The sequence below is a fragment of the Plodia interpunctella genome, chromosome 3, assembly GCF_027563975.2.
Source record: "Plodia interpunctella isolate USDA-ARS_2022_Savannah chromosome 3, ilPloInte3.2, whole genome shotgun sequence".
Lineage (NCBI taxonomy): Eukaryota > Metazoa > Arthropoda > Insecta > Lepidoptera > Pyralidae > Plodia > Plodia interpunctella.
In genome coordinates, this window is record NC_071296.1 from 11,811,395 (window position 1) to 11,837,415 (window position 26,021).

The 26,021-nt window shown below is 36.9% G+C and overlaps 2 protein-coding genes across 2 annotated transcripts in view; both read left to right on the plus strand.

Moving 5' to 3' along the window:
- Positions 1-12,995, plus strand: part of LOC128683482 (uncharacterized protein) — a 47,249-nt gene extending 34,254 nt beyond the window's left edge. The window contains exons 3-6 of the mRNA XM_053769170.1: positions 7,159-7,215; positions 7,418-7,597; positions 8,032-8,223; positions 8,836-12,995. Of these exons, the coding sequence (XP_053625145.1) occupies positions 7,159-7,215; positions 7,418-7,597; positions 8,032-8,223; positions 8,836-11,054 (2,648 nt within the window). The 3' untranslated portion in view covers positions 11,055-12,995. The remainder of the gene's footprint in view (positions 1-7,158; positions 7,216-7,417; positions 7,598-8,031; positions 8,224-8,835) is intronic.
- A 6,025-nt stretch (positions 12,996-19,020) lies between these two features.
- Positions 19,021-19,974, plus strand: LOC128683481 (uncharacterized protein). Its single transcript, XM_053769169.1, has 2 exons — positions 19,021-19,186; positions 19,390-19,974. The coding sequence occupies exons 1-2, from the start codon at positions 19,043-19,045 to the stop codon at positions 19,531-19,533; spliced, it is 288 nt and encodes a 95-aa protein (XP_053625144.1). The 5' UTR covers positions 19,021-19,042; the 3' UTR covers positions 19,534-19,974.
- The last annotated feature ends 6,047 nt before the right edge of the window (positions 19,975-26,021 follow it).

Genomic DNA, 26,021 nt, shown 5'->3' on the forward strand with positions numbered 1-26,021 from the left:
CCTCCTTTTTCTTCTCCATTTCACACGATATTCAGAATCTTTTGTTGTGAGACCATGACACCATCCATTCCCTAGGTAGGAATTTGTTGGTTTAGCACACAGCAGGCACGTAGGTGACACTCTTCTAGTTTATCTGCTATGGCACGAATATCTTGACTTGAGGAGACGGTTGACTGGAAGAGAGCCCTTAGTGAGGTGAGGCCGCCATTGCTAGGGATTTGGCTGATTCATATGTCTTTGTTTTTTCTTATACAACAAAAATATTTCAAACACACAAATTTTATCTAATAGTGGAAGAGTACATTAAGAATTCAGGTTTATACGCTATAGTCTTTTAAAAATGTTCTTAGACCATCCCAAAATTGGATATTGTAACTAACTAGACTTAGGTAGTTTCACTTGCTTTTAGATTTATTTATTTCTAACATTGAACATCCTTCTAGTTCCGACAAAATTGGCAAACGCGAAGGTATACCTACTGGCGCAGTGGAAAAGTGTTTTCTTCCAAACTAAGTCAACAGCAGTTCCATTCGTCTGGCTTACCAGATAAGACATGGGCACACAGTATCGCGTCGTACCCGGCTGAAGTAGGGCTTCCAGATTCAAGGATTATGTGGAGACTGTGGTGGAGACAGATTGCCTCAAAACTTAACTGATTATTGATTTTATTGAATAGGTTTTCAATAGAATAATAAATAATTGGAACTTGGAAACTTAGAATTGGAATAGGACTTTTGGAATTAATCAATACTTATTATTTAATAAATATTGGTTAATACCAAATTTGATTTACTCCCTCTGCTTAACCTCAATCCTAGCAACAAGCCGACAAGTGGCCTTCGAGTTCGCAACTTATTTGTTCAACTTATCTGTATTTACTAAATTGGCATAAAGGGTGGTTAATGTCAAAGTTAATGTTAAATCCAGAATGACGGGAAACTGCATTGAATCGCGAGTTGTAGCAGCAGAAAAGGGAGGCCTTTGTCCAGCAGTGTGACACAAAATAGGCTTACATAATAAATGCCAAAGCAATTCAATCAATCTTGGGGATAAGCTCAAAGATAATGAACCAATAATGAACTAGAAAATCTAGTTCACATGGACACCCTAACGGGTCACGCGACCGTACTCATATATAAGCACGCCCGAGTCCCAGAAAGAAGATAAACATTGTTACTTTTACCCAATTCAATTTCGCCGGCTCGAAGTGTCTACCGCTGTTCAAGTGTTATGTCTTGTGATAAACAAACCTTTTACACTCTTTATTAGGCACTGAAACTAAAAACTTTTTCTTAAGTTACCTTCTGCGAGCATGCGGTCTATTCTTTATTTTTGATTTCTCTAGCTACAAATATTGTTGAAACTGGTGTTTGTTTACATAGTAAGTTCATAACTGTATGTTTGTCAGTTGTATCGGTACGTGTGTTTCTCAGTTCCTTAGCTATCGGCGCAACAGAACAATACCTCTATTTTCTGGCGTGAGTCATTCGATAGAATTACCGTTGTTTAGATAAACACGACTACTTCGCAGCATTAGCGCGAAGATGTCACTGTTTACATGGCGTTAAATTATGTATAGGCATGTGAAATGGTCGGCTAGTACTACGTAAGACGATACGATATTCTGAAGATACATGATACATTCATATTATATATGACGTTAGTTGAAATCAAATTGACATCGAAAATAGAGCTCTTAAATGGAAAGATGTAGGTAGTAGATGGGTAGGCGGAAGGAATACAAAAACGATTGAAAGCGAAATAAAAAAAACATTGTCTAGATTGTTTACAACGTTCATGATCTTTGTACCTCATCTCCCATGTTACGACGAGAGGAAAGGCAAAGCTTCGCAGATAAAGTCGTAACAAGGGCGTGGGCATATCGATCGGCCGTGACAGCCTGTGCCTAGCCCGACCACAGCGCCGCGCCGTCTGCAGACACTCGCTCCATCGCCGCTTCCGCACCCAGCGAGGATTGTGTATAGTCAAGGTCGCTGCACGATGGACCGGGTTCATGGCTAACCAGTCGCCACTTTCAGACAGACTGCACGTATCATGGTACGGAAAAGGGTTAATAGAATTCGGCATCGAATTGTCTTTGTTTAATCCGAATCCCTAAAATTTGAATATAATTGAACAGCTTAGGATTTTTAGGTTCGCGATTATTTGGAGAGATCGGATATCTCAATTATCGATATCACGAGATTTGCGGTTAGACTTGATTTATACACTTGATTTTCTTAGTTAGTACTCAGTTAAAAGACTTAATTATTAGACATTTTTACTATAAATGCAAAAATGGATTAAATGGCGGGTGAAAACGTCTTTCACAAGAAACGAAACGTTGTCTTTTACAAGAATGGTCATCCCTGTGCTCTCTTATTCTGAAGGGAAAGAATGTCGACATATATATAAATTGAAAAGCGAAGAGCAAAGGCAGTTTTTTAAGTCAAAGATTCTTTTCATAGTATTTTAAAACTTGAAAGAAATATGTACACGGGTTATTAAGATAAAAAAGAAATATACCAACATAATAAACATCTGTTTAAAAACCACTAAAATTATTGTTTTCTTATTGTTAATCTATGACTCAAAATGTTAAGACGCCAGGACGGGAAGTGAGGTCGAGCTAGCGGTAGATGACATGACTCATCCGTCACTATCGTGTGTTTTCATTAAGGCTTAGTGACACGATTGCAGAAGTCGTGGACAAAGCACAGGAGATAGCGGCGAATGGGCACTTATCAGCATTAAGATACATTTACTCTGTGCATCTACTCTAGTAGGTGATTGACGAGATATTAGTCCAGTATATAAGACGCTCTTCTACCGGGTTTAGCGAAAACCAGCAAATTACATAAGAAATAAATGTCTGGTTGTGTCACTTCCACCTCTCCTGTTCCTTCTGGTAAAAGAGGTAAACTCAAGAAGTGTTAGTTTTATGTCATGGATGATTTTGCATGACTTTATGTCACCTAAGGATGCCGATGACCGTGCGAAGTTCAACCTTGAGTTTGTATTTGTATTTTTTTAAAGTTTGAATGAACTTATTAATGACAATATATCTAAACTTTCTTAGAAGAAGCGGCGCAACAAACTTCACCGCGGCCTTTTCCCCATCGTATATGGCTATGATCAGATAGCATCCGGGAAAACCTTAGACTAGAAAGAGAGACGTAAATATTAATTGTAATTTATTTATTTGCAGTCACAGTTATATTATTATTGGCGGACCTTGAGTTTTAACGCTTTATAGCTGCGGCAAGCAACCGGGAACGCGTATCTAGTATCGATAGATGCTATCGGTGAAGGAAACCCCCATAATATTTACCTGCACTATTATGCATTTCAAGATGCATGACTACTAAAACTGAGCTTATTGATTTCTTCATTTATCACATTGTTTAGATTGTTTATTTCCACTGTTAACAGTATCTCCAGCTATGTTTCATCAAAATATGCGTCAGAATTTTGTTATGACTTGGCTATTAAGTCATTGGCCCTGAAGTTTTGTTCAATTGCCAACTATTAACTTACTTATAGGGAACTAATTTTGCGTCGAATCTATTATAATAAATCTATACGGATTGTGTTTAATAGACTTGTAACTTATGCTAAAGGACCTACATCAAATGAAGGACGTGTCAGTGAGTAGAGATGTGTCAGTTATGTAAACTATAACAACTACTTATATTTACAATGATATTACTAGAGATATACCACGGTCAGAGTCAAGAAAAAACACAGAATTTTGTTTTACAGAGCCAAAAACTATCAAAATTAAATTTAAAACAAATAAACCAATAAAAATGATTTGATGGTCAATATCAAAGTCACCAATCCGACCCCGAATATTAACTTAGGACCTTTTTGCTAATGTTTTAGAGAAGTATTCTCCAAGGTCCTAGTGTCCTTTTGTAACACTTCACTTACATCATACAACGCAACGCTAGGACAATGACATTTTGTTTAAATACATTTAAATTACTTTATATTTAACACTTAAGGCAAGCCATTGTCATACTAATGGCTAAAAACATATTTACTTTTGTAATAAATTTGATCGTCGTATGTTTGCTGCCCTTGTTCTTATATGAAATAAAAACTTGACAGTTTATGTATTCGTTTATGACCGCCAAAGATGAACAAATTAAATAATTTTAATATTCACAGTAAATATCGGGATTTATACTCGCGATTTAAGTTTTTCCCGTACCCACAGGGATTTTAGGAAAATCTTTTCTTACACTCGACGACTCGACGACTCTTAGACGACCTCGGTGGCGCAGTGGTAAGATTCTTGCCACTGAACCGAGAGGTCTCGGGTTCGATCCCCAGTCGGGTCATGATGGAAAATGATCTTTTTCTGATTGGCCCGGGTCTTGGATGTTTATCTATATATGTATTATATTATATAAAATATAATATCGTTGAGTTTAGTATCCCATAATACAAGTCTCGAACTTACTTTGGGGCTAGCTCAATTTGTGTAATTTGTCCTAGTATATTTTATTTATTTATTTACTCTCCAAGAAACCTATGTACATAACAAATTTCAACGTTCTGTTTACTCTCAGAAGTTTAGACTGTGCATTGTCCGCTAGTCAGCCACGGAAGAATTTTATATATTGATTGATGATTGATTAACGCCTGACACTTCAATAACTTAAAGCAAAATCTATTTGACTAATTCAAAATTAATAAGTTTTTTTTTGTGCACGGCCGGAACCCCTTGTCGATACAGGTTAGACAGTTGCCTGTTCTGGGTAGTCAGGGTTAGTTAATGGATCACGAAGCAAAAACAAAGATACGCCATATTGTAATTTTTTTAGCAAAATCTGTGTGATACGCGGGGCTGAGGTAGTCGAATAGGAAAGTTCCACCATGGCTTCGTAATGATGAACGGAAAACGAAATAAGCCCCACCCACTTACATGCAGTTAACGATAATTTGAAAACTAGTACTAGTGCTATCCGTACCAGTACGTCCATTACGTTTATTTTTCGTGGAAAATCATTTATCCATCAGAAAATATTAGTGAGTCAGCGGCTAGTAGTGGTAGCTTCGCGTGACTGCATATACATTTGCACCTGTTCGTGTGGTTGTGATTTATATTCCAACAAAACCTGACCTCACACGTCAATGCGTCTATTGAGTCGTCGTTTATCACTGTTAGGTCTAGTTCTTTTTCAATTTAGAGTAATTTCTCGTCGAAATTCTAGACGTCTAAAATTAGAAAGTCTTATTTGTCGTTTCTATTTCATTTACATTTCCTTACATTGTGTAAAACAAAGTCCTCTGCCGCGTCTGCTTGTTTGTTCGCGATGAACTCGAAAACTAAAACTTGTAGAATATTTAACGGATTTTCATGCGGAACATCACCAATAGATAGTGTGATTCCTGAGGTAGGTTTAGGTGTATAATTTATTATATTTGTACTAGAGACGAGCCGCTACTCAGAATATACAGTATTACGTATAATAATGTATAACTAGTTAAATGCAAAATACTATTTTATAAAATTTTTGTTTAAAATAATCCATATCGTTGGATTTATACGTTTAATTAACTTAGTTATTAATCACCTTGGAATTAGAAATCAGAGTTTTACACTATTTTAGCATGCTCTACGCAGTATTTATAACGCAAACGCATAGTGAGTAATCGTACAGTCAGCACAATATCAAGTTACATTGCATGGACCTCTACTCTGCGGCCATAGACGCGAATTCCCAACGAATTTGGGTAAGCCGATGTTCTGTTGGCTGCGGTCATAGCTACCTTGGCAGTAATAGTTACACAAGGTTGTTATGTCACTGTATCGGCGCCTGCGCCATTTGCTATGCGACATCGCACGTCTGCGCATCGTGTGTGACACGCATGCGTCGGCGCACTTGATATGCGGCGCGCATGCGACGTTGCACGAGTCATTCGCTTGTTAATCGTTCGAGTACCTCGTTTATACCATTAGAAGCTATGCATTTACTGTATATATTTATACATTGAGTTGATAGCAAAAGTTCCTACGCAGCAGTTTGTAATTTGTTTGCATGACGATGTTGCAATATTTCTTTGAATTTTATGTTTCCGTGAATATTTCGCGTGACACGCTCCATTTCTTTGCTCAGTTGACATCTGTTTGATATTAATAGAAATTGATTCATGCTGTTCTAGCTGAATCGATTGAACTACCTTTGAATCTCGCGACTCATGCATAATCTACCGGAAATGAAAACGTAATAATGTATCTGTGATCACTATGTGAATCGTAAACAATAACACCCTACAGATTTTGAAAATTCAATTGAAAAATGACGATAACATCCCTTATCTCATCCCTCATCGGGAAAAATGATAGAAAACGGGAACATAAAACACAAATTTGCGAGCGCTTGAGTGTTCAGCGAGGTTCAGACTATAAATCACAGCGAGGAGGACCGGAGAGCATAATGGCGGGTGGACGAGACGAAACAGCCTGTCGTTATTTATTCCTGTACCGTGTGAGGGGAGTCTGATTGTTTAGGGCTTGCAAATGTTTAAAATATCGTGAAAACCCCGATCATTTTTCTTGTTTGGTAAAATATTAATGAGCTCCCAAATGGTGATTGATAAATCTAAATTTCTATAGTTACAATTACAAAAAGAAGATACATATTTGCAGTACTTTTAATAGGTTTATATAAACTAATATCACTAGTCTTTGCCTGCGGCTTCGACCACGTTTATTACGCTGTTACTTGCACGCTCAACTTATAAGTAATTGTTGAAAAAAATGAAATAAAAATGTTTTACCTTGTATTAGTCCCATATATATTTTTCATTAATATCTCTTATGTATACACTTAACCCACTTACACTTTTATTACATGTATAGATAATACAGTAAGTGATCCAGAAGATCCTTTTTAGGGTGGTTTTGCACCAGTATAGCTGGTCGCTTGGTAAGGTCATTGATTTCTTCTTATTGCTACCTATTATTTTTTTTTTTGTACGAGCGATCAACCCGTCGTGGCCGTAGGAACTGCATCTGTCAACGAGTTTTATTGACCATGCACAACCGCGCAATAACGATCCAATCTGATGTAACTGCTGAGCTACGTTTTGAGCGAATTGCATGATATGATGATATGAAATTATAATTTTTTTTTTAATTTTCAGGTCCTCTGGGCCCTCTACCCACTAATGTGACGAGTACAGAGCTGGGAATCAAAGAAGGTAAGTCAATTTAAATTTGCTCATTATCGATGCTTAGCCAAATTAAAAAATAAAAGAAATGTATTTTCTTCTCTAATCTTATTTATTTGTATCACGAAAACGCTTAATTTTAGCACCATATTCTAACAGAACAAGAATTGAGATGTCTTTCAGTATAGTCAAGTAAACCTATTTTATTGTAATTTCAATTTCCTGATTCCAGGTAGCTGCGCAGTAGGCGACGTGGTCTACATGCCTGGCGATGAGTTCCCGGGGTCGTCGCCCTGTGAGAAGTGCGCGTGTGAGAGTGGCGGCGTGCAGTGCACGAAGCAGCGGTGCGAGCCCAGGCCTGGCTGCAAGGCGCTGCACAGGCCAGACCACTGCTGTCCTACGTATCAATGCGGTGAGTGCTATATTTCTATCCATATCTTACTGAAACCCTAGAAAGGTCCATAGAATCAGGTCATGATTGATGCCTGTTATGGAAGCATTCATCGTACAGCATCTTCCATTCATGAAACCATTGCCTTGGTAAAGATTACTTGTAAGTGAGATAATGATATTGAGACTGAAAAAGAAGAGAAATCAGGGAAAATCACAGATATAGACACACTAGGCCTCCATTAGTCTTATACAATTTATCACGAGCTTCGCCTCGTTACGAAAGGTTCGCTGAAATGGTGAACCGTTGATACCAATGATCATTACAATGATAATAGCTATTTAAACTTTATTATACAAGATTTGCTGTGTAACCATTTCAGAAAGAAGATACAAGATATCGGAAAACTAGGGATGGGACTAAAATATACTAATAACATATTCCAAATGTTTCAGAGTGCGAGCAAGAAGGCCGAGTGTACGGCAACGGAGAGAAGCTGGTGGACCCTGCAGACCCGTGTCGCGTGTGCTACTGCCAAGGAGGAGAGGTGGTATGTCGCAGGATCGCCTGCTTCGTGAGGGACGACTGCAGGCCACGATTGGTGCCCGGAAGGTGCTGCCCAGAGTATGACAACTGTCCTCTCAGAGGTAAATAAATAAATCAGACGTATTTGCCTCCTTTTTATAAAGATTCTTGGGGCATAAATTAGGGTTACGTTCGTGAGAAGCTGGCACAGTCGACCCGTATCACGTGTGCCTATTATGGCGAAAAGATGGTCTTGGCTCGTTAAACAACTGCATTTTCGTAAGAAACGATTATACATCAAGGCTAGTGCCTGCTCATTGCCGCCTGGAGAATAACCGTGCTCTATTTTTCTTTTCTCCTTAAAAGCAAAATGTCTATGAATGTCGAATTTTTCAATTTACGAGCTCAACTAAGAAACCAAATAATAAAAAATGTTAGACTGAGTCATGATTACCGTGACTGATATGCTTTTACGACGGTGAAATATAATTTCACAGGTGACTACGATTTAGATAAAGAGATCTGAAAGAATCTGAGATTATGAGGCGCGACTTAATGATTAGTGATGTATCTATTTTTTATTTATTGGGTGAATAATACTCATGTTTTGGCAGTTTATTTTTTAAACAGAACATCTAAATACCTAACCCAATTTCATGTGAAATTAATCTAAGTTGAATTAATGTAATTTTAGTAAACAATTCCTCTTATTAAATCCTTAAAACTCATTTCAGGTGTAACATCTATCCCCGGGATGGTTCCAGCAATATCAAGCACGCCTGAAATAAGTGAGGTACCTATTGCGCCGAAAGAAAATATTGAACAAAAAATAACGATCAAAGAAATTACGCCTGTCTCAGAAATACCTGTAATAACAGAAGTAAAAATTAAAGAAATCTTACCTTCACCAAGCATAGAAGTGGCTGAGTATTCCTCATCTAAATCTCCTTTGATACCGAGAGAAGCAACAACGGAAAAAATTGTGACCATTAAATTAGAATCGACAGAAACTCCTGCATTAATTGAAATTGTTAAACCATCGGCCCCTGTTGTGATTTCGTCTCTCGCACCTGAAACTACTTCAGCGAGCGAAAGCTCATCTATCAGCAAAACGGATGATTCAACTCCTTCCAAAATAAGCTTCTCTACTCAAGATTCTATAAATAGTGAGATTTATCCATCGAACTTACCAAGTGTAGCGACGATAATATCTTCTTCATCTTCTGTAGCATCAGAGACGCAGGCTCCTACGTTTACAAAATCACCCATCATACTAGAAGAGGAAGAAGCTCCCATTGATCATAATCCAGCATTCCCTCCATTACCAGACGATTTATCTGTTCCCGCTAATCATGAAGATGAAATCGTATCGGAACAGAATATATATAATGATCATGTATCCAGCATCCAAGAAGTGGTAAACGTTGCTATCACGTCAACGTCTAGTCCAGCTCCAACTGTTAAGGAAATACAAACAACTAGCCAACGTCAAGAAATGTATACTTCGACAGAAAAAACATCTGTAGTTACTCACCTCACCTCTATTCGACCTAACTTGAACTTAACAAGTACTGAACCGCCGATCGTCAAGGAAAATTCTATGCTTAATCTTAGATCTGCTATTCCAACAGAAATATTGAATACCGCGTCATTTGTGCCTGAAGACATAACAGGTGAATTAGACGAAATAGAAACAACAACCGCTTCTCCAATGAAATCCGTTGCTACCACAATAGAGAACAGTGACATTGAACTTATAAAAACGACAGAAAAGTCTGAAGGATCGCAAGAAATAAAAAAATCTACTGATTCTACTACATCTATTGGCACAACAACTGTTACAACTACGATATCTACAATACCTCCAACTACTTCTGCTCCTACGAAATTAGTAGATACAACATTTTTAACAGAAAGTCCCAGGATTATGGAGGAACAAACGACGAGTTCGATTGCTAGATCCAATATCGCTACTGAAGTAACATCTAACACTGAAATAAGTTCTTTGCCAGTTGAAACAAGTGATCAAAATCCTCATGAAGCACCAGATAGTAGTATCAAGGATAAAACTGATACTTCGACAATTGGGACATCAATTGACGATATAGCGCCTACCAAAATTTTCAATGTGGAGCCGGAAGGAGTTACCGATTCTAAGGCTGTCCCTTCAACTACAGACAATTTGTCAACCGAAATTATAGAGACTACAGAGTTTGTTTTAATCCCTTTAGGTTCATCTGAGAGTGCTACTGATACTGTGGAATTGATTAAAATATCACCGGATACAGAAAAAAATGCAGCTATTATTGAATCTGTAGTAGAAACAAAGAAAAATAACATATTAGCAGATCTTATTAATTTGGTAGGTGATGTTGCTTCCATCAGTGACCATACTGATGGCCCTGTTGAAGATGTAGTAGCTACAACTGCTCCCACAGCTAAAATTTCTGATTCAGAAGAACTTATTCCTGTTAATGCTGGTTACAAAAGCAAAAACAGTAACTGGAACCTGAATTCAATTACTGAAATTCCACTGAAAAGTAAAAACCAACCTGGGATTGTCAAACAAAAAGTAATTGAGATCGAGGATGACGAGGAATCAGAAGGTATTACAGATCACGCTCCTCCAAATGATAGAGTTGAGCCCACGACGCGAAGACCGATCATCGACAATGTCTCAGATGATATGGCAGCGAATAAGACCAACAAAACTGACATTGAAATTATTAAGCAAACATATGTGCCAACAGCTGGAAGCCGCCCAACTAAAGTGATCCTTGAAGACGACAAGACCTCACAGGAAATATCAAAGCTACAGAATCCTGTAACGACATCTGAGACTGAGACTGCAACTGGTCAGAATATTTCTGTATCAAATGCTGTGACGTCAATCTCTTCTTCCGAAGCCGGCGAGAGAGTAGTGTCATTCACGAGTACTGCAAGTACGCAGTGAAAGCCTGAAATACTTCAATGTCGATGGAACCTCAGCTAATTAGCATTTGTAGTGAATAAGTTTCGTTCTTGAAACTGTAAGTTAACGTAGAGACTATTAGTTTTATGAGTTCTTATACGCTAACCTTATCGTGAGACGGTTAAATGTATTCCTCGTCAATTCCTGCCCTGATATGGAAACTATTTCCTGGGGTTTAATTATTACTCGTAAGTAGACGGCTGGTAATAACCGGTCTTATCCAATGTATTAGCTGGACAAATTTGTTTGTAATATGTTAAGGGCGCGAGATTATAGGTCGGGCGCGACACGCGTCGATCGCATGTGTCAAAGTGTAGATTAGTCGATAGTTCTGTGTTTAGGACGTAAGTTATTTATTTGTTTAGTGAGAGAATCGTGAATGATCGATATGTAAGCAACTAAGCTAGTCACACGGGGCGCCGGCGCCGCTGGCGTCCCTCGCCGTGTTGCCATTAAACTAGCTACGTATAAGACACAACATGACAGACGTTGCCCTCGGCATCCCATAGTTTTAATTCATGAGGTGGACAGAACAAACCGCCCGGTTCGCTTCGCGGACCCTAACAAAATTTGGTACAAATCGAATTTGATATATCAACCTTATGAATATACATTTAGGGGTAGTTTTAGAGTAATGAATGTGATCGCACATATGTCTATTTATTGCACTTGATGGCGGTGTATTGACCGTGGTCCCATTTGGACTTGTGGCAGGGTACGTGTATTTAAGGAGAGTATCAGGTACAGATAAATTTATTGTTAATCACGTAGCATTACGCAGATATTAATCAATGGTAAATACCTGATTGAAAAGTTTAACCTTTTCCAGGTTACATTCATACATTACATTGTCTATTCAATTCATGTACCTCGGCTCAAGCGTGACCTGATCGGGCCGCGATCCTATTGCTGTTCAATTGTATTTCTTGTATTCGCAAACGACGGATTTACATTAGCTTCTTAGCTATCCAATTTATATGTACCGGATACCAAGGACGATATGCACACGTACATGAAGGCTCAATGTAGTGTAAGGTTTATTATTGTAGTGTGCCGTACTGTAGCTTTACATGTTTATAAATGGGTACACATTCAGTATAATGTATTTAATTGATAGTTCTCTCTCTCGGAACATTGACAAGACTACACATAAAATCAGCCTGAACCACAATCATTGTCATCATTTTTAACTCTCCGCAACTAATTTTTTCGGCCCAATTCATTTATCTTCCATCGTAACAATGTCATCATCATTAACAAGCACATTTGTAAACAGATTACTAATTGTCCCTTCATCAAATCTTTTATATATATCATTTCTATATACTCTTCGCACATTATTTTCATTTATCTCATGTACTAGAGTACATTTATTTATTTAAAGTACATTTATGTATTTTTAAAATTATTTTTTTTATCAGGAGCGTGTTATTCCACTGCTAGTCAAGCTTGCTGGCTGCTCCGCTGCTACCAGTTTGATTTATACTGAAAATAAAACTACAGATACCCATATATAAACATCTACAGCTACATTATAACAGCTTGTCTAGATTGAAATGACACGCGCTACTATCGCAATTAACATACAAAATATAATATGAGTTATGGCGCCATTCATTTCAACTTACCAGGCATCCTAGCTGGGTGGTGAGTTGCTGCATGCGTAGCGTCGAGTGACGCTTATGACTGATTATAGCGACAACTTAAGCCTCTAGTAAACACATACCTGCATCGTCGCGCTACTTCACCGTATATGTCGCTCAGCTAGGACGCCAAACTAGACGAGCCGCACTGCGTACGCTTGGTCCGACTCGCTGCGGCTTCTTGCTCCGGAAGACTGATCTTTTCCCGAGCAATAAGCGCATGTGCTCACTGTCTTATTTAACTTTGTTTTTTTTTTACAAATTAAAAAACTAGACTGAATTTTGTAACTTTTTTTTATCCCAACTGTCGAACCTCAACCACTGAACTCTTTTATCTATCCTCTAATATTTTAGACGTGGAGTTCTTAAGCACGGATGTATTTCCATGAAATTCACGTAGGACGAAACAAAGGATCCTCGGATAGCAATAAATAAAATAATGTACCTAAACCTTCCTCGGGAATCACACACTAAATATTGGCGAAAACCGTATAAAAATCCGAGTTCATCCCGTTCATACACACAGACAGACGCGGCAGCGGGAGTTCTTGCTATAATGTAAGGATAGAGCAGAAATAGTAGACCCACGAAACAAAACAAGTAAAGTAAAAACACTATATCGCAGGTAAGTTTTAATTTTTTTTTGGTGCCATTAAGAGCATTATATTGTATGTTGTTTGGAAAAAAATTTCAAAATAAGTCTGTGATTTCTTTTATTATAGTCTGCTATTTCTAGAAATAATCTGGAGAAAATACTTTGCATATCTCAGCTATTTCGGAACCAGAAATCGGTTATCACTCTCTATGAGGTTTTTTGGCTCTACAGCAAGTAACAGGGTATTCTTTAAATATTAGTTCTGAATATGGCGTGGGTAATATAGAGTGGATTTGAATACATCCATCTATTGGGTATAGGCATTGAATTTCCTTATAAATGGATACGTTTTACAAAAGTAAATGACGAAGAAGTTCAGCGAATTGGTTAGTCAGCCTGCTGAGAGATGCGCCGGCGCAGCGTGTCGCAAACGTCCATGGTGCGTTGCGACAGTGCAAGGCGTGTGCTGCGACCCCTGACCCGACACATCTCTCTTGTCTAGTGGATCGCAAGGCCTGTGTATAATACGGTAGTAGCAGTTTCCTGAGATCCCTTGCGCCGTGCATACTTGCACAGTGGATAAGACGTTTCTTCCCAGTTATTTCTATTAACTAAAGTAAAAATGTGAATGTGCTTAAGGTACATTTTGTGTGACTTGGCTATTGACTTATATCTATCAACACTTAAATGTTCAACCGTCGCTCACATCAAATAGAACTATAGTAATAAATAAATTACAATAAGGAACTTAGGCTTTGTATCTTGATATTTTTATTACTTTTTATAGAAAAAACCGAACAGCTTCACCGAGACTAGGCTATATTTTCTACAGAATATTTTTAGTGGGATGCAAAATTTCATCTAAATTCAAAGTAACAGGGTGGGCTGACGCTGTTAACTACTGTTATTTTTTATGGTTTTACTAATAACCATAAAAATTACGAACTATTTATGTATTATGTTTATTTAGTTTTAATAGCAATATACTTTGCTCATACTATCAAATTAAATTTTGAAACGAGTTGAACAGTTTGAGTTAAATGGACCATAATTTTCCGACTATTTCAACCAACGGACAATCATTACTAGGTCTGTAACAAATAGCCATACAGACGGCTGTTTCTCTCACGATTTGTATAATGCCGGTCATTTTCACGCAATTTTGTTTAATCTCATAATGTTATTGCAACGGACAGGATGTGTTACAAAGGAAGCTGACATGTTATGACTTCCAATCTTGGATCATAGTCACAGAATTTGAAAGTTTGTTTGTTTTACGTCAAAACCGAGGATTTAATTAAGCAGTTTTTTTGGAGATAGTCGGAAAGACGAAGAGCGCGCGCGAAGCGAAAAAGAGAAATGCTGAAAACGCTGGAATTCATCCCAATCCCAAACAATATTACAAATATGAAAATAAGTTTGTTTGTTACCTCTTAACGCTTTATCTACTTAGCCAATCTTCTTGAAATTTTGCATACGTGTAGTTTGAAGTACGGAGAAGGACATAGGGTACATTTTCATCTCGAAAAAATACCACTCCTGTGGGAAATACACGCGGGCGGAGCCGCGGGCGAAAACTAGTCTGTTGATATTTAACAATCGTATCTACTTATAGCGGGATATCAACATGCATTTTGACATACCTACTTATACATTTTCCACAATCAAGGCGGTTGACCAATCTCGTCGAGATTTATAGCAATTCGGCCTCTGACCAAATGTGAGATTTAAAGAATGTGAAAGCAAATAAAACCAATTATCATGTTTGAAGCCTTTTGCTTGTATTTTTTTAGATTCAACTCACGCGTGAATATGCATCCGTAACATTCGGACTTACATGTTGAGATAACATCAAAGGAAATAGAAAGTGGTATCTGTCTGTCTGTGCCGTCACAATCAAAAAGTCGATGCTAATTATTGTTTCAGTGCTTACATTAGAAACTGGATGATTGATTGACGGAATTACGGCACAAAAATGCTTGGTACTTACTACAAGTTTTAATAAATCATGGCTGTATAAAAATGAGACTAACTACGCGTGTTTTCAATAAGTATGTACCTCTACCCATTTGTAGTAATCCAAGCGATACCTATTATCATAGGTAATGAAAGAATAAAAATGTTTTCAAAAATAAAATTAACCGAAATGTCTTATAATATATATCTATACTATCGTAATTATGTAAACATGATATTATTTTAATCATTATTTCAGACAAAAAAGTCATAATCACTCTATTATGTAGGATAAATAAACGACGAAATTTTTAGACCCCACATGTTTAGGAGCGTTGTGTTCCTAAAATTGAGTTTCATATAAATTATTCTATAAATTTCCTTCCTGTCACGTCACGGTGTGTTATGGTGTGTACGGAAGCGGAATCATATTGCGGTGTTTCCAGACTGATGACATCGCTAATTATGTCATTCATTACGCAATTAAGTGCACTTCCAGCGTGGTATCATGTGCACCACACGTAGGATGCACAGTTTGATTGGTCATGTGATTGGAAGATAAACATCGGATTTGTACGATTCTTTTAAATATGTACGAAGATTTTTTTTACGTTTTTTTCATATTTCCCACGGATTGTAGCACTGTGAACCAATTTTCATTATTATATCATATGACGAGATGGTCGAATAATTTGAATAAATATATAAATATATTAGGACAAATCACACTAGGCTAGCCCCAAAGTAAGTTCGAGACTTGTGTTATGGGATACTAACTCAACGATACTATATTTTATAACAAAATACATATAGATAAACATCCAAGACCCGGGCCAATCAGAAAAAGATCATTTTCCATCATGACCCGACCGGGGGTCGAACCCGGGACCTCTCGGTTTAGAGGCAAGCACTTTACCACTGCGCCACCGACGTCGTCAAAATGCGACAGATAAAACAGATGAGATTTGTAGCAGGGACGCCGAACTAAACAAAAGAGAAGGCCTTTGTCCAGTAATAGGAAACTGATAAAAACATGCATTAGTGGTACTCCTGGATGGGCCTAGTGGTCCTTTAACATTAGAGCAGACGGCTTTTATACTAATGCAGTGATAGATGAGGAGCGCAGACCCCTCAGCCAGAGTGGTCTGTGACGGGGAGCCACGAGGATTGTAGCCTAAAGAATTACAGGTCGTAGTATTTTTCCAAGGAAAGGAATTGATACTTCTTTTAGTGTTAGCTCAATTCGTATGTTTTATTTGTGACTATAAATTTATTTATTTATACGTAGTGTAGCTCTAAAGATAGGTATCTACGACCCGCAGCACCGAAAGTGACGCGCCCTCGACCGCGTTGCCAGCGCCTTATAGGGGCGAACTGGTTGGACCATGCCGACTGTATTGTAATGTCAGTTATAATTAGGCAACTATCCGACTAATTTAGCGTTCGATGTCACGACCAACTATTTTTGTTAGGGGCACACATGTCTACGTAAATCGAAGCTCGAAGATTGCTCGCGTTAATATATTTTTTTCCCAATATGAATTAAGTACAAGGAAGTTAATAATCGACGGTTTCTCATTTTCTATTATTTATACATATGAACCTAGAAAAAGGCATAAAGATATCTATTTTTTACTAGAATAGATCTAGTTGAGATAATTTTCAGGATGGAACACTTTCTTTGCCATTAATATAAGAAATTATTGGTACATTACAAATTTAATGCAAAAATTGACGAAACGACTTGTGATTGCCGAGTGTGAGTGATGTGACTTTCGAATTTTACAGAATCGCAAAGCAGTACCTAGCTTAGATGCAGATTTTCTTTAGCAATATGCTAAAATGACCTTTGCCCGAGCAGGGGTCAAGGCCGCTCATCTTGTTTTTATTTACATTTTACATACACTTTGCAACAATCTCCTCGGTGGTCTTGACAACATTGCAAAATAATACAGTCAAATGACTGTATTATTTTGCTGTATTATTTATTAACTTTGTTGCATGTGGTTCCGCCCTAGAATAGGACCACTCCATGTATGTAATTATATAATATGTATTACGAAATTAAAAGTAATCTTTTAGATATTTCTGAGCTTAAAATGAATGTTATTTTATTCGACAGAGCTTATCGTGCTAGCTAATTCGAACCATTTCCAGGTTCCGCTAACATGTTGACGGGATAAATATAGCCTTAGAGTTGTTAATGTCAAACAATATGAATTTTGAGTGCCGCCAGCGCTATTCGATGGATGAGCAGTCTACGATTTCCAATATTCGATGATCAAAATTGGTGAAAAAACTCACAAAAGTCATAATAGTAATTTTATTTAACAGTAGCGACGCTCACACAGTACCTGATAAGTTTGTACTTGTAACTCATGTAGGCATTAGGGGTAAGGAGTTAAAATTACTACCTACGTCAAAGGAGACAACAATAATGGTTATATGACTAATGGTCAAATTATATTTTTTCATTGGTAGTCCAAATACAACGGTCTAGTGTACAAATGGATTTTGACTTCGGCCATTTAGGAAATTTGTTTGATGGCTCCCATCAGTGAGGGGCCACGAAATCGGCGGCCCGACGAAAATTATAACTGTGAGAAGGAAATAATTTAATCATTTTGTTGCAGTTTTTTATCATTATCCTAAGTCTTTCTTCCTTAGCTATATATGTATGTATAGAATTAATTTTTGTTTTGACCCTATACATGTGAAATTACAAAATCCCATATTTTTATTTCATTTGAAATATTTTAAGACGTTGTGTTAAATTCTTAAACCTTCAAATCAGTCGGTTACATAGTGCCAGAAATTAAGCTGTTTGCCTTATCGACTTAAAAATATAAGCTAGGTACCAGTGATAGGATAGGTAGGATAATAAGTTGTACTGCTGTATTTACGAGGTACCTGTACTACTGTAAAACTTGCCTAAGCCAGGAAGCACATAAAACGTTACGTACCACAAGACGAATATGTTTTATTCCAACAGCAATCACTCAGGTCACCCTTACATAACCGGGTCGCACGAAGACAATTTAAAATTTGAATTGTTACAAAGCGTTTCTCATAGCCCCATAAAGATCATCAGGATTGCGCAGGCTGCGGTGAAAGTGGTGCGGAGGGGAGCCGCTATATGAGGCGGGTCATGCGCGCGCGCCGCACTCCACGTCCTAACAGGTGAGGTATTTTGTCCATCACACCCTAACTCCTAAATTTGAGTGAAATGTGATATAGTGCTCTGTGTTTTACGGTAGTGAGTGAGATAGAGTTACGTAATATTTTTGTTTAGATCCGTGTTTCGAGAAAGCTCTTGTCGTTGGCTTGTTATCATTCAGTTCATAAACAAACAGTGTGTACAGTTTAGTAAATAAAAATTGTAGATTTGATGTTATAACACCTTTTAAATATTTTAACAGTTGTAATATCAAAAACCCTGGTCGTATTATAACATTTTGTAACTTGTGATCTTGAGACACGTTTTGACTCTGGCTAAAGACAACGAAGAAACGAAATATTTTTACATTTTATCCTACAATCCATATCATCAAAACGATTCTTAAGATAGGCTTAATATACCTAAAAATATAGTATCAATAACAATCATAATTAGGTATTATTTTCATGTGAGTTAATATCAGATTTCATATACTTTAAACGTGAAAAAATATATTTCCCTGCATAATCTCACAGACTTAACCCCTATACTCTTTTATTTTCTTCTTTGACGAAACTGACACCATGTTTCCCCTAGAGTAGTGACTTGAAGCCCAGCCATGCAGTCGTCCGTGCTATGCCTGTTGGTGGTGGTGGCGGCGGTGGCGGCGGCACCACAGCGGGAAGGAGCCGCCTTCACGAAGGAAGCCATCAAGCAGGCACAAAACACCTTCCTCATCCCTAAGGATGCTGAGATCCAGAAAGTAAGTTAACTTTAAGATCCCAAGTCGCCATTTTTATTTTTCGTTTCAGTTCGCTAGTGGTTTACTACCTACCTATGTATAAATAGAATTTCCAATAGTAGCATTTATTCTACACGTCAATTCCATTTTCTATGATTCAATCTTAAATTTATCAAATACTAGTAATAAATGAGATGAACATTTAGTAAATTTTTCTTTATCAGGTTCAAGAAGGCATCGAGCTGGCCGCTTACGAGTCCATCCCCGGTAACCAGAGGATCAACCTCTTCGAGATCCTGGGCGATCAGCTGCCGTCCGAAGTCATCAACAACCTTCAAGGCCAGATCGACCAGGTTGGCAAACAATAGACCAAGTTAACAACCAGTAACGGAATCTGAGACCTACTGTGTAGGTTAAGGTTTAAATATAAGAAAGATATATAACAACATAGAAAAGGCGAGTCTTTAGAAAAGTGTCATTTCGAAAGAAGAAAGTGAAACATTTGGCTTCTCAGCTAAAATTAATAATACAAACGATGTTACCTAAGGTGTCAACAAAATACAATTGAGAAATGATATTTCTGAAGATGTTTAAGACTTGGAGTCAAATCAAGCTAATTTAAATAATGCAAATGATATTTGTGGTATCATCGTAGACCCGTTACTGGCCGGCGATGGTGCAGAGGCCTTCGCTGTTAGTATTAATTTATTGGTTGTGCAATGTGCAGTACAAGGCAGTGAATGTGATATTGTGTAACATCTTTTACTTTTATATGTTTGTACATTAATTTAATAAAATGTCTAACAGTATTAACGTTTTTTTGTGGTTTTCCTTTTGTGATATTATTACTGGGTAATATCAAAATTTCACAGAAATCCAATAAACTTATGACTAGATTTCAACGTTGAAGTCTAGAAAAGTTAAAGTCGTATTTATGGTCTGTCGAAAGCAATAAGTACAGAAAATATTTACAAGAATGTTCCTCACGTCGATAATTTTTAGTTCAGTCCTTAGAATAGACTTGTATTTTACAATATACGAAAAGAATCTCACGAACAGTAGTTTTGAGTTCATGAATGACTCAGCCTATTGTTCGTGAAATAGTTTTACCAGATTAACCGTAACAGTTTCACACAATACTTTTTTAGGTTTTACTATGTCTGGTGATAACAAATATACAATTTTATTTATTCATCAAAAGCAGTTGGATAGTCCCAAACTGGTCTAAAAAAGATCAGTGAAAAAAACAGTCGGAGATGGGTGATATAACTGGCTTATCGGGATACATATTCATGATATGTCGAAAGCCATAATGTAAGTTGATCCGAGCAAATCCGGGTGTTATGGTAGTTACGTCACCGCTTGCCTCAGAGCAAACAATGAGGCATCCCGCTGTCCAACTTGAAAAACTAGATTTCACGCCTCGGAAAGCGCAAGATAATTTAAAATGTTTTAAATGTTAATGTGGCTGTTTTAAATTAGACGCGACGAAGTGTAAAATATGAGCGACTAAGTATGACATTAATTTCTATTAATGTCATAGGTACTTGTCATTAAATTTATGAAATGATATAACACGCAAAATGATTTTGCATTTTGCCTAAGTAAAGTTTTCATTTTAAAATTATGAAATATATGTCAAACAGATAAATGTATTTATTATACTAAAGAACGAATGAACTTTTGTTTGTTCTACAAAAAGTGGTGGGGATCCGGTGGTTGAGACGCCACGTCTATAAACAAAAAGGTCCCAGGTTCGATTCCTACTCATGTCACATGTTTCATCGATACATCCATGAACAACGGTAGTTGATTATGAAATTAATTATGATATGGACCAGGTGATTAATTATAACATTATTATTAATACACGGGCACGTACTTTATTACTTATATTGTTATATTGTTACCGATAAAAAATTATACATAAATTTATATTTATGTTTAATATTTATGTTTTATATTTATGCCCTTCTGGCATAATAGGGACAAACACTGTTTGAATGAGTTTCTTTCGGCATTTCTTCTCAGCAGTGTCGTTCCGAAATGCTAGTAGTTTGTAGCTTTGGTAAACATCATTTAATATAGAATATGACGTGAAAAAGACGTGCCTGTGAAGGCCTAATTTCTGAATAAATGATTTGATTTTGATTTTTAATTAGGCACTTTGATATGGACTAGCCATTTCAGGCGAAATAACTAGAACCATCGATTATCACATTGCCTCGACATTATGAATATTGTCATGTGGCTGTTGGGCATTCACTTGAGATATTTGTTACAATAAAAATTACTTACGTTAATTAGACTTTTAGGGGTTTGTTTTGATAACGAAAACATTTAATAGTGCTAAAACCTGTTTTATAATTGTTCTGTTCCATAGTCTGCCCAATAGACGACGAGCATAATAATAATATGCCTATGCCTAGTCAATTTGATCATATTAGCACAATGCCCTCTCATTTTGGGAATTATTCAAGTTGCAAGGGCATTTTTGATAACGTCTAATTCATCACTGGATCCATAACATATCCGCTCGGTGTGAAATGACGAAGATAATGACAAACCATTTCATAAATATTGCTAAGAAAGTAATCGTGTACATGTATTGCAGAACTTAATAACCACGATCCTAAATCAAGAGGATATTGATAAAGATTACTCCAATAAATGAAACTGGAACGGTTCTACCATAGTCATCATCAGTCATTAAGTCACTTACAATACAAGTGATGCACAAGAGTCATATAAACGTTACGTGACCATTACGACATTGCCACCATCGCGAATCTAAATCGTTTGGTACATTTTGGAGAAAGCACACATTCTGTATGTACATAAGCACCTGTTCTTTAGTCCGTATTATTTCATTTATCATACGACTTTGAGCTATGTATCGAGTGTAGGAAAATTTTTATTTTGATGACTATTCGCATGTCATTATATTATTAGACAACTCCAGTGAAAAAAATACAATGTTTTCAAAGATATGACACAAATAAAATCACACATTTTAGGATACGTCCAAACGCTAAATTATACTCTAACTTGACGTCACGGTTGAGTAAGATATTAGCGAAAAAGCTATGTTTGTTCGACAGCCAACTTAATTGTTGCTTTTATGGTGATGACTTCTTAATAAAAGTCGATTTGTTGTGACGACGACGCGCAGTGGCTGGCAAGTGCCTTGATTTAAATAACTAAAAGGTACCTATTTGTAAATTCTGGGATAGCAAGTGATATTATTGGACATTGGATTTCCCGCCCTGACAACCCTAACTGACAGAAGTTAGTATGTCGAAGTTTCGCCAGGAAACAATTAGACAACAAGACCTGTGTCTTGTGTCTCAACAGGTTGTGTAATATACAAGAAAACGGTAGACGTGAACGTGACTATGTTTCATAAGGGCTTGGAGACTATTTTTGAAAATGACTCGGAACATTGAGCGATTTTCATAAGACATAACATAGGTAACCCGTAGGGGTAGGACAAATAAGAATTTACGTCATAACGAATCACACATTAAATACCGTACTTGGATGTAAGTACCTAATACGTATGTCCTATTTACTGTCTCTCTTTCTTGAATCTCTGTGTACATAATGTGTTAAATAAGTAAAAAAAAAAAGATAAATATTAATAATGTGAAAGTTAGTGAGGAATAAGTTTTTACAAAAATTACTTTTTTGGAACAAGCGAGCAAAAAGTGAAGCAGAATGACGTGCTGAATCCTCATCCATGGGTTCAGGGTAAGGGTAGGCCAATGATGATTAAAACTTGAACTACTAAACGCCTTCAACTTTTGTGTGATCAAAAACGCTGGATTGAATGATTGTGGAAAAATAAACATAACATGTTTGTAATTTTTTGGACATCAATTCAAATTATGAATAACGAGATTACCGACTCAGATTTATCATCCGTAGATATGCTCACAAAATTTGTGCAGTGTATAAATAATACTGGAATACAAAATACCTACAACCAATTAGTTCAATCAACACAAAGACTATAGAAAAATAAATAATGTAACTTTACGTTACTTTACCTGGTAAATCATCTTCCTTGCTTTCACGCCCCTGAGGCGCCTTCGGGGTCCCACCATGGGAGAATCCACAGGCACTACTTAGTTTGTGTTTTTTACCGGTTGGCCAGAAACGACACCCAAGGATTTTTGTGAGCGCAATTACAGTTTTCAACAATTTTGAGGGGCGCGTTATATTACGCGCCCAAAGATCGCGTGCCGCTTTGACAATTGGCTATTTTCCAACTAGTCAAATCAGATACTTTTTACTAATGTCAAAAACAATAGCTTGTATGACAGTGGTATTGTGACGTCACAGATTATGGAGTCAAAAAGCATTTCTATTATACTTTTATGAGACCGAAAAAAATAATAAATTTCGTAATCTTAATAAAACTGATCAATTAACGTGACATTTAATTATCGATTTGATTATTTAAATACTTTCATACATTTTATTGTTTACCCAGTCGAATAGCCGCTCGTACAGAATTTAACAACAGGTTTAGGTACGAAGAAGCCGGAGAACAAATCACTGTTTATTTATATATTTACCTCAATTTGTGTTGAGTGAATAATATGTAAATATTCTTATGGAAAATTAAATAGTTACGCTTTTCTACTTTTTCTTCTCCACTTCGCACGGTCGTCGTCGGCATGCTTCAGTCAGACCATTGGCACGCATATCCTACGTGACAAAGTCAATCTAGCACCTTTTTTGTTTCAAAAATGGAAATTCAATATCAGGAATCATAACTATTTTTTATCTGTGCCAAGACGTGATCACTTTGAGATTGAGACCGCACTTTAACTTTTCTCGGACAACTATCTAATTAGATTAGTGAATGTGGGACAGACAGCCATACACACCGGCGGAAACAGTTAATTAATTAAGTGAAACTAATCAAAGTACAGAGCTTAGGAGGCGACAGTTTGTGTGAGCGACGATGAGTGAGTAACCTGGCAGAGTGCAACTTGTGATTTGCCTCAACTTGCCAATCAAAGCGACGACTTCCTTGCTACAGAAATAGGCTCGCGTGTGATTTATGGGTCTCTCATATTATAAGTAATTTAAAACATAAACTTTTTTTGAGTAAATACTACACTCTTTCTATTTTCGTAACGTGATGCGTGTCAAAGCAGTAGTTGATATTTTTGATTAATAGAATGATACGAATACTCAGTGCCATGAATGAATTCCCGCAGACAGTAGGGACAGCACCACAGGGGCTGACAGCAGCAACGAGGCCAATCTATTTAATGATAGATCTACATATTGTCGCGGGACTTCTTTCGTACTTCTAGAAATAGACGACAGAGTGACAAGAACGAACCCAATTTCCTATGAGATACTGATGATTAATGATTCTGTTAGCTTCCTATCCCTTACACCCAATAGAAAACATGATATTTTATTCCATCCGAGCATCACATCATCGAGTCATTACTGACTGCATGTCAATGGTCTCAAAGACCTTGTGAAGTCGAGAAGAAAAAGTAGGATAGCGTACTCGGGGTGTTATAATATTTCTCTCAAAGCTACAAACTACTAACATTACCATACCACTGATGAGAAGAAAACCCAAAAGCAACTCATTGAAGTAGTATTGTATATATCAAGCTAGGCTACCTTACTTATACTCAGTGTGTATATTAGCTCAGTAAAGTCATACCGGGAACTAACGGCGGCGCGTCTGTGCCTTGTGTAATTACTTTTTAATTAAAACAAAAAGTATTGTTGTAACAGAGCCGCCGGGAACAGGGCTAAGTGTCGCCGCTGCATTTCTACGGCTCGGATTGTCACTCTATTGCAAATAGTGTGCTTTCACGGCGGGATTGTGGCCATTCTGTTAGGCTGTTGCGGTCAGTTAGGTGACTTTTTCTACATGAGCAAGTGTGAAACCCGGTGGCGTGGGCTTGGACAGGGAGGTCTGTGGACTCCTTAACAGCTGAAACTCTTCGTGGTTAAAAAGCTTGCGATCAATAGGCTAGTTGCCAAATGTTTGTTTTGATGACTATTCGAAGGCTCTTATATCATTAGAAACACCAGTGAAACAAATACTGTGATAATGACAATACTTTCAAATTTTTACATATAGTCAAAAATTAAATCACACATTTTTGGATTCGCTCCATACTAAATGTCACAATGTGCGAAAATGTTCGCGAAGAAAGATATGTTTATTCGACAGCTACATTACATATTACGTTTATGGTGATGATTTCTTAATAAAAGTTGTTACAAAATGTTTATGATGGTTAAATTTATTTTTATAATTTCATACTTTTCGAAAATAAACAAATAAATAAATATTAGGGCAAATCACACAGATTGAGCTAAAATGGACTTTCCAACCAAGTTGAAATCTTCGTATTTAGATCCTTCGTATTTAGAGCTGCATTGTTACAGTCTGTGAATTATCATAATGATCCTAAATATATCTATTTTATCTAGATTATACATATTTTTTACAATTCTCCGTCCTTGGCAACTACCCTATTTTGACATAGTGACGAAGGATGACGCTTTGTAGATTGTTCGTAAAAATTTGTTGGAACAAAATCTTTTATCGAGTTTCATTCGGCATAACCGGTGGTCGAATACTCCATTCCAACTCGCTAAGGGTTGGAATGGAGTACCTGAGTTCAAAAATAATAAAATGAACTATCTTATAAATTATTATACTATATTCTTAATTAACAAAAAACTTATATACATGCAGGCAGATGCATGTCAGATCAATTCGCTTATTTCCCATGAAGATAGAACAATTCTCTTGTTTACTGCGTATTTTAACATAAAAACATCATACACGTTAAAACACAATTTT

Coding starts and splice junctions, on each gene's coding strand:
- LOC128683481 (XM_053769169.1), top strand. CDS start 19,043: ATGCAGTCGTCCGTGCTATGCCTGTTGGTGGTGGTGGCGGCGGTGGCG. Junction 19,187..19,389: donor AGGATGCTGAGATCCAGAAA/GTAAGTTAACTT, acceptor TTTCTTTATCAG/GTTCAAGAAGGCATCGAGCT.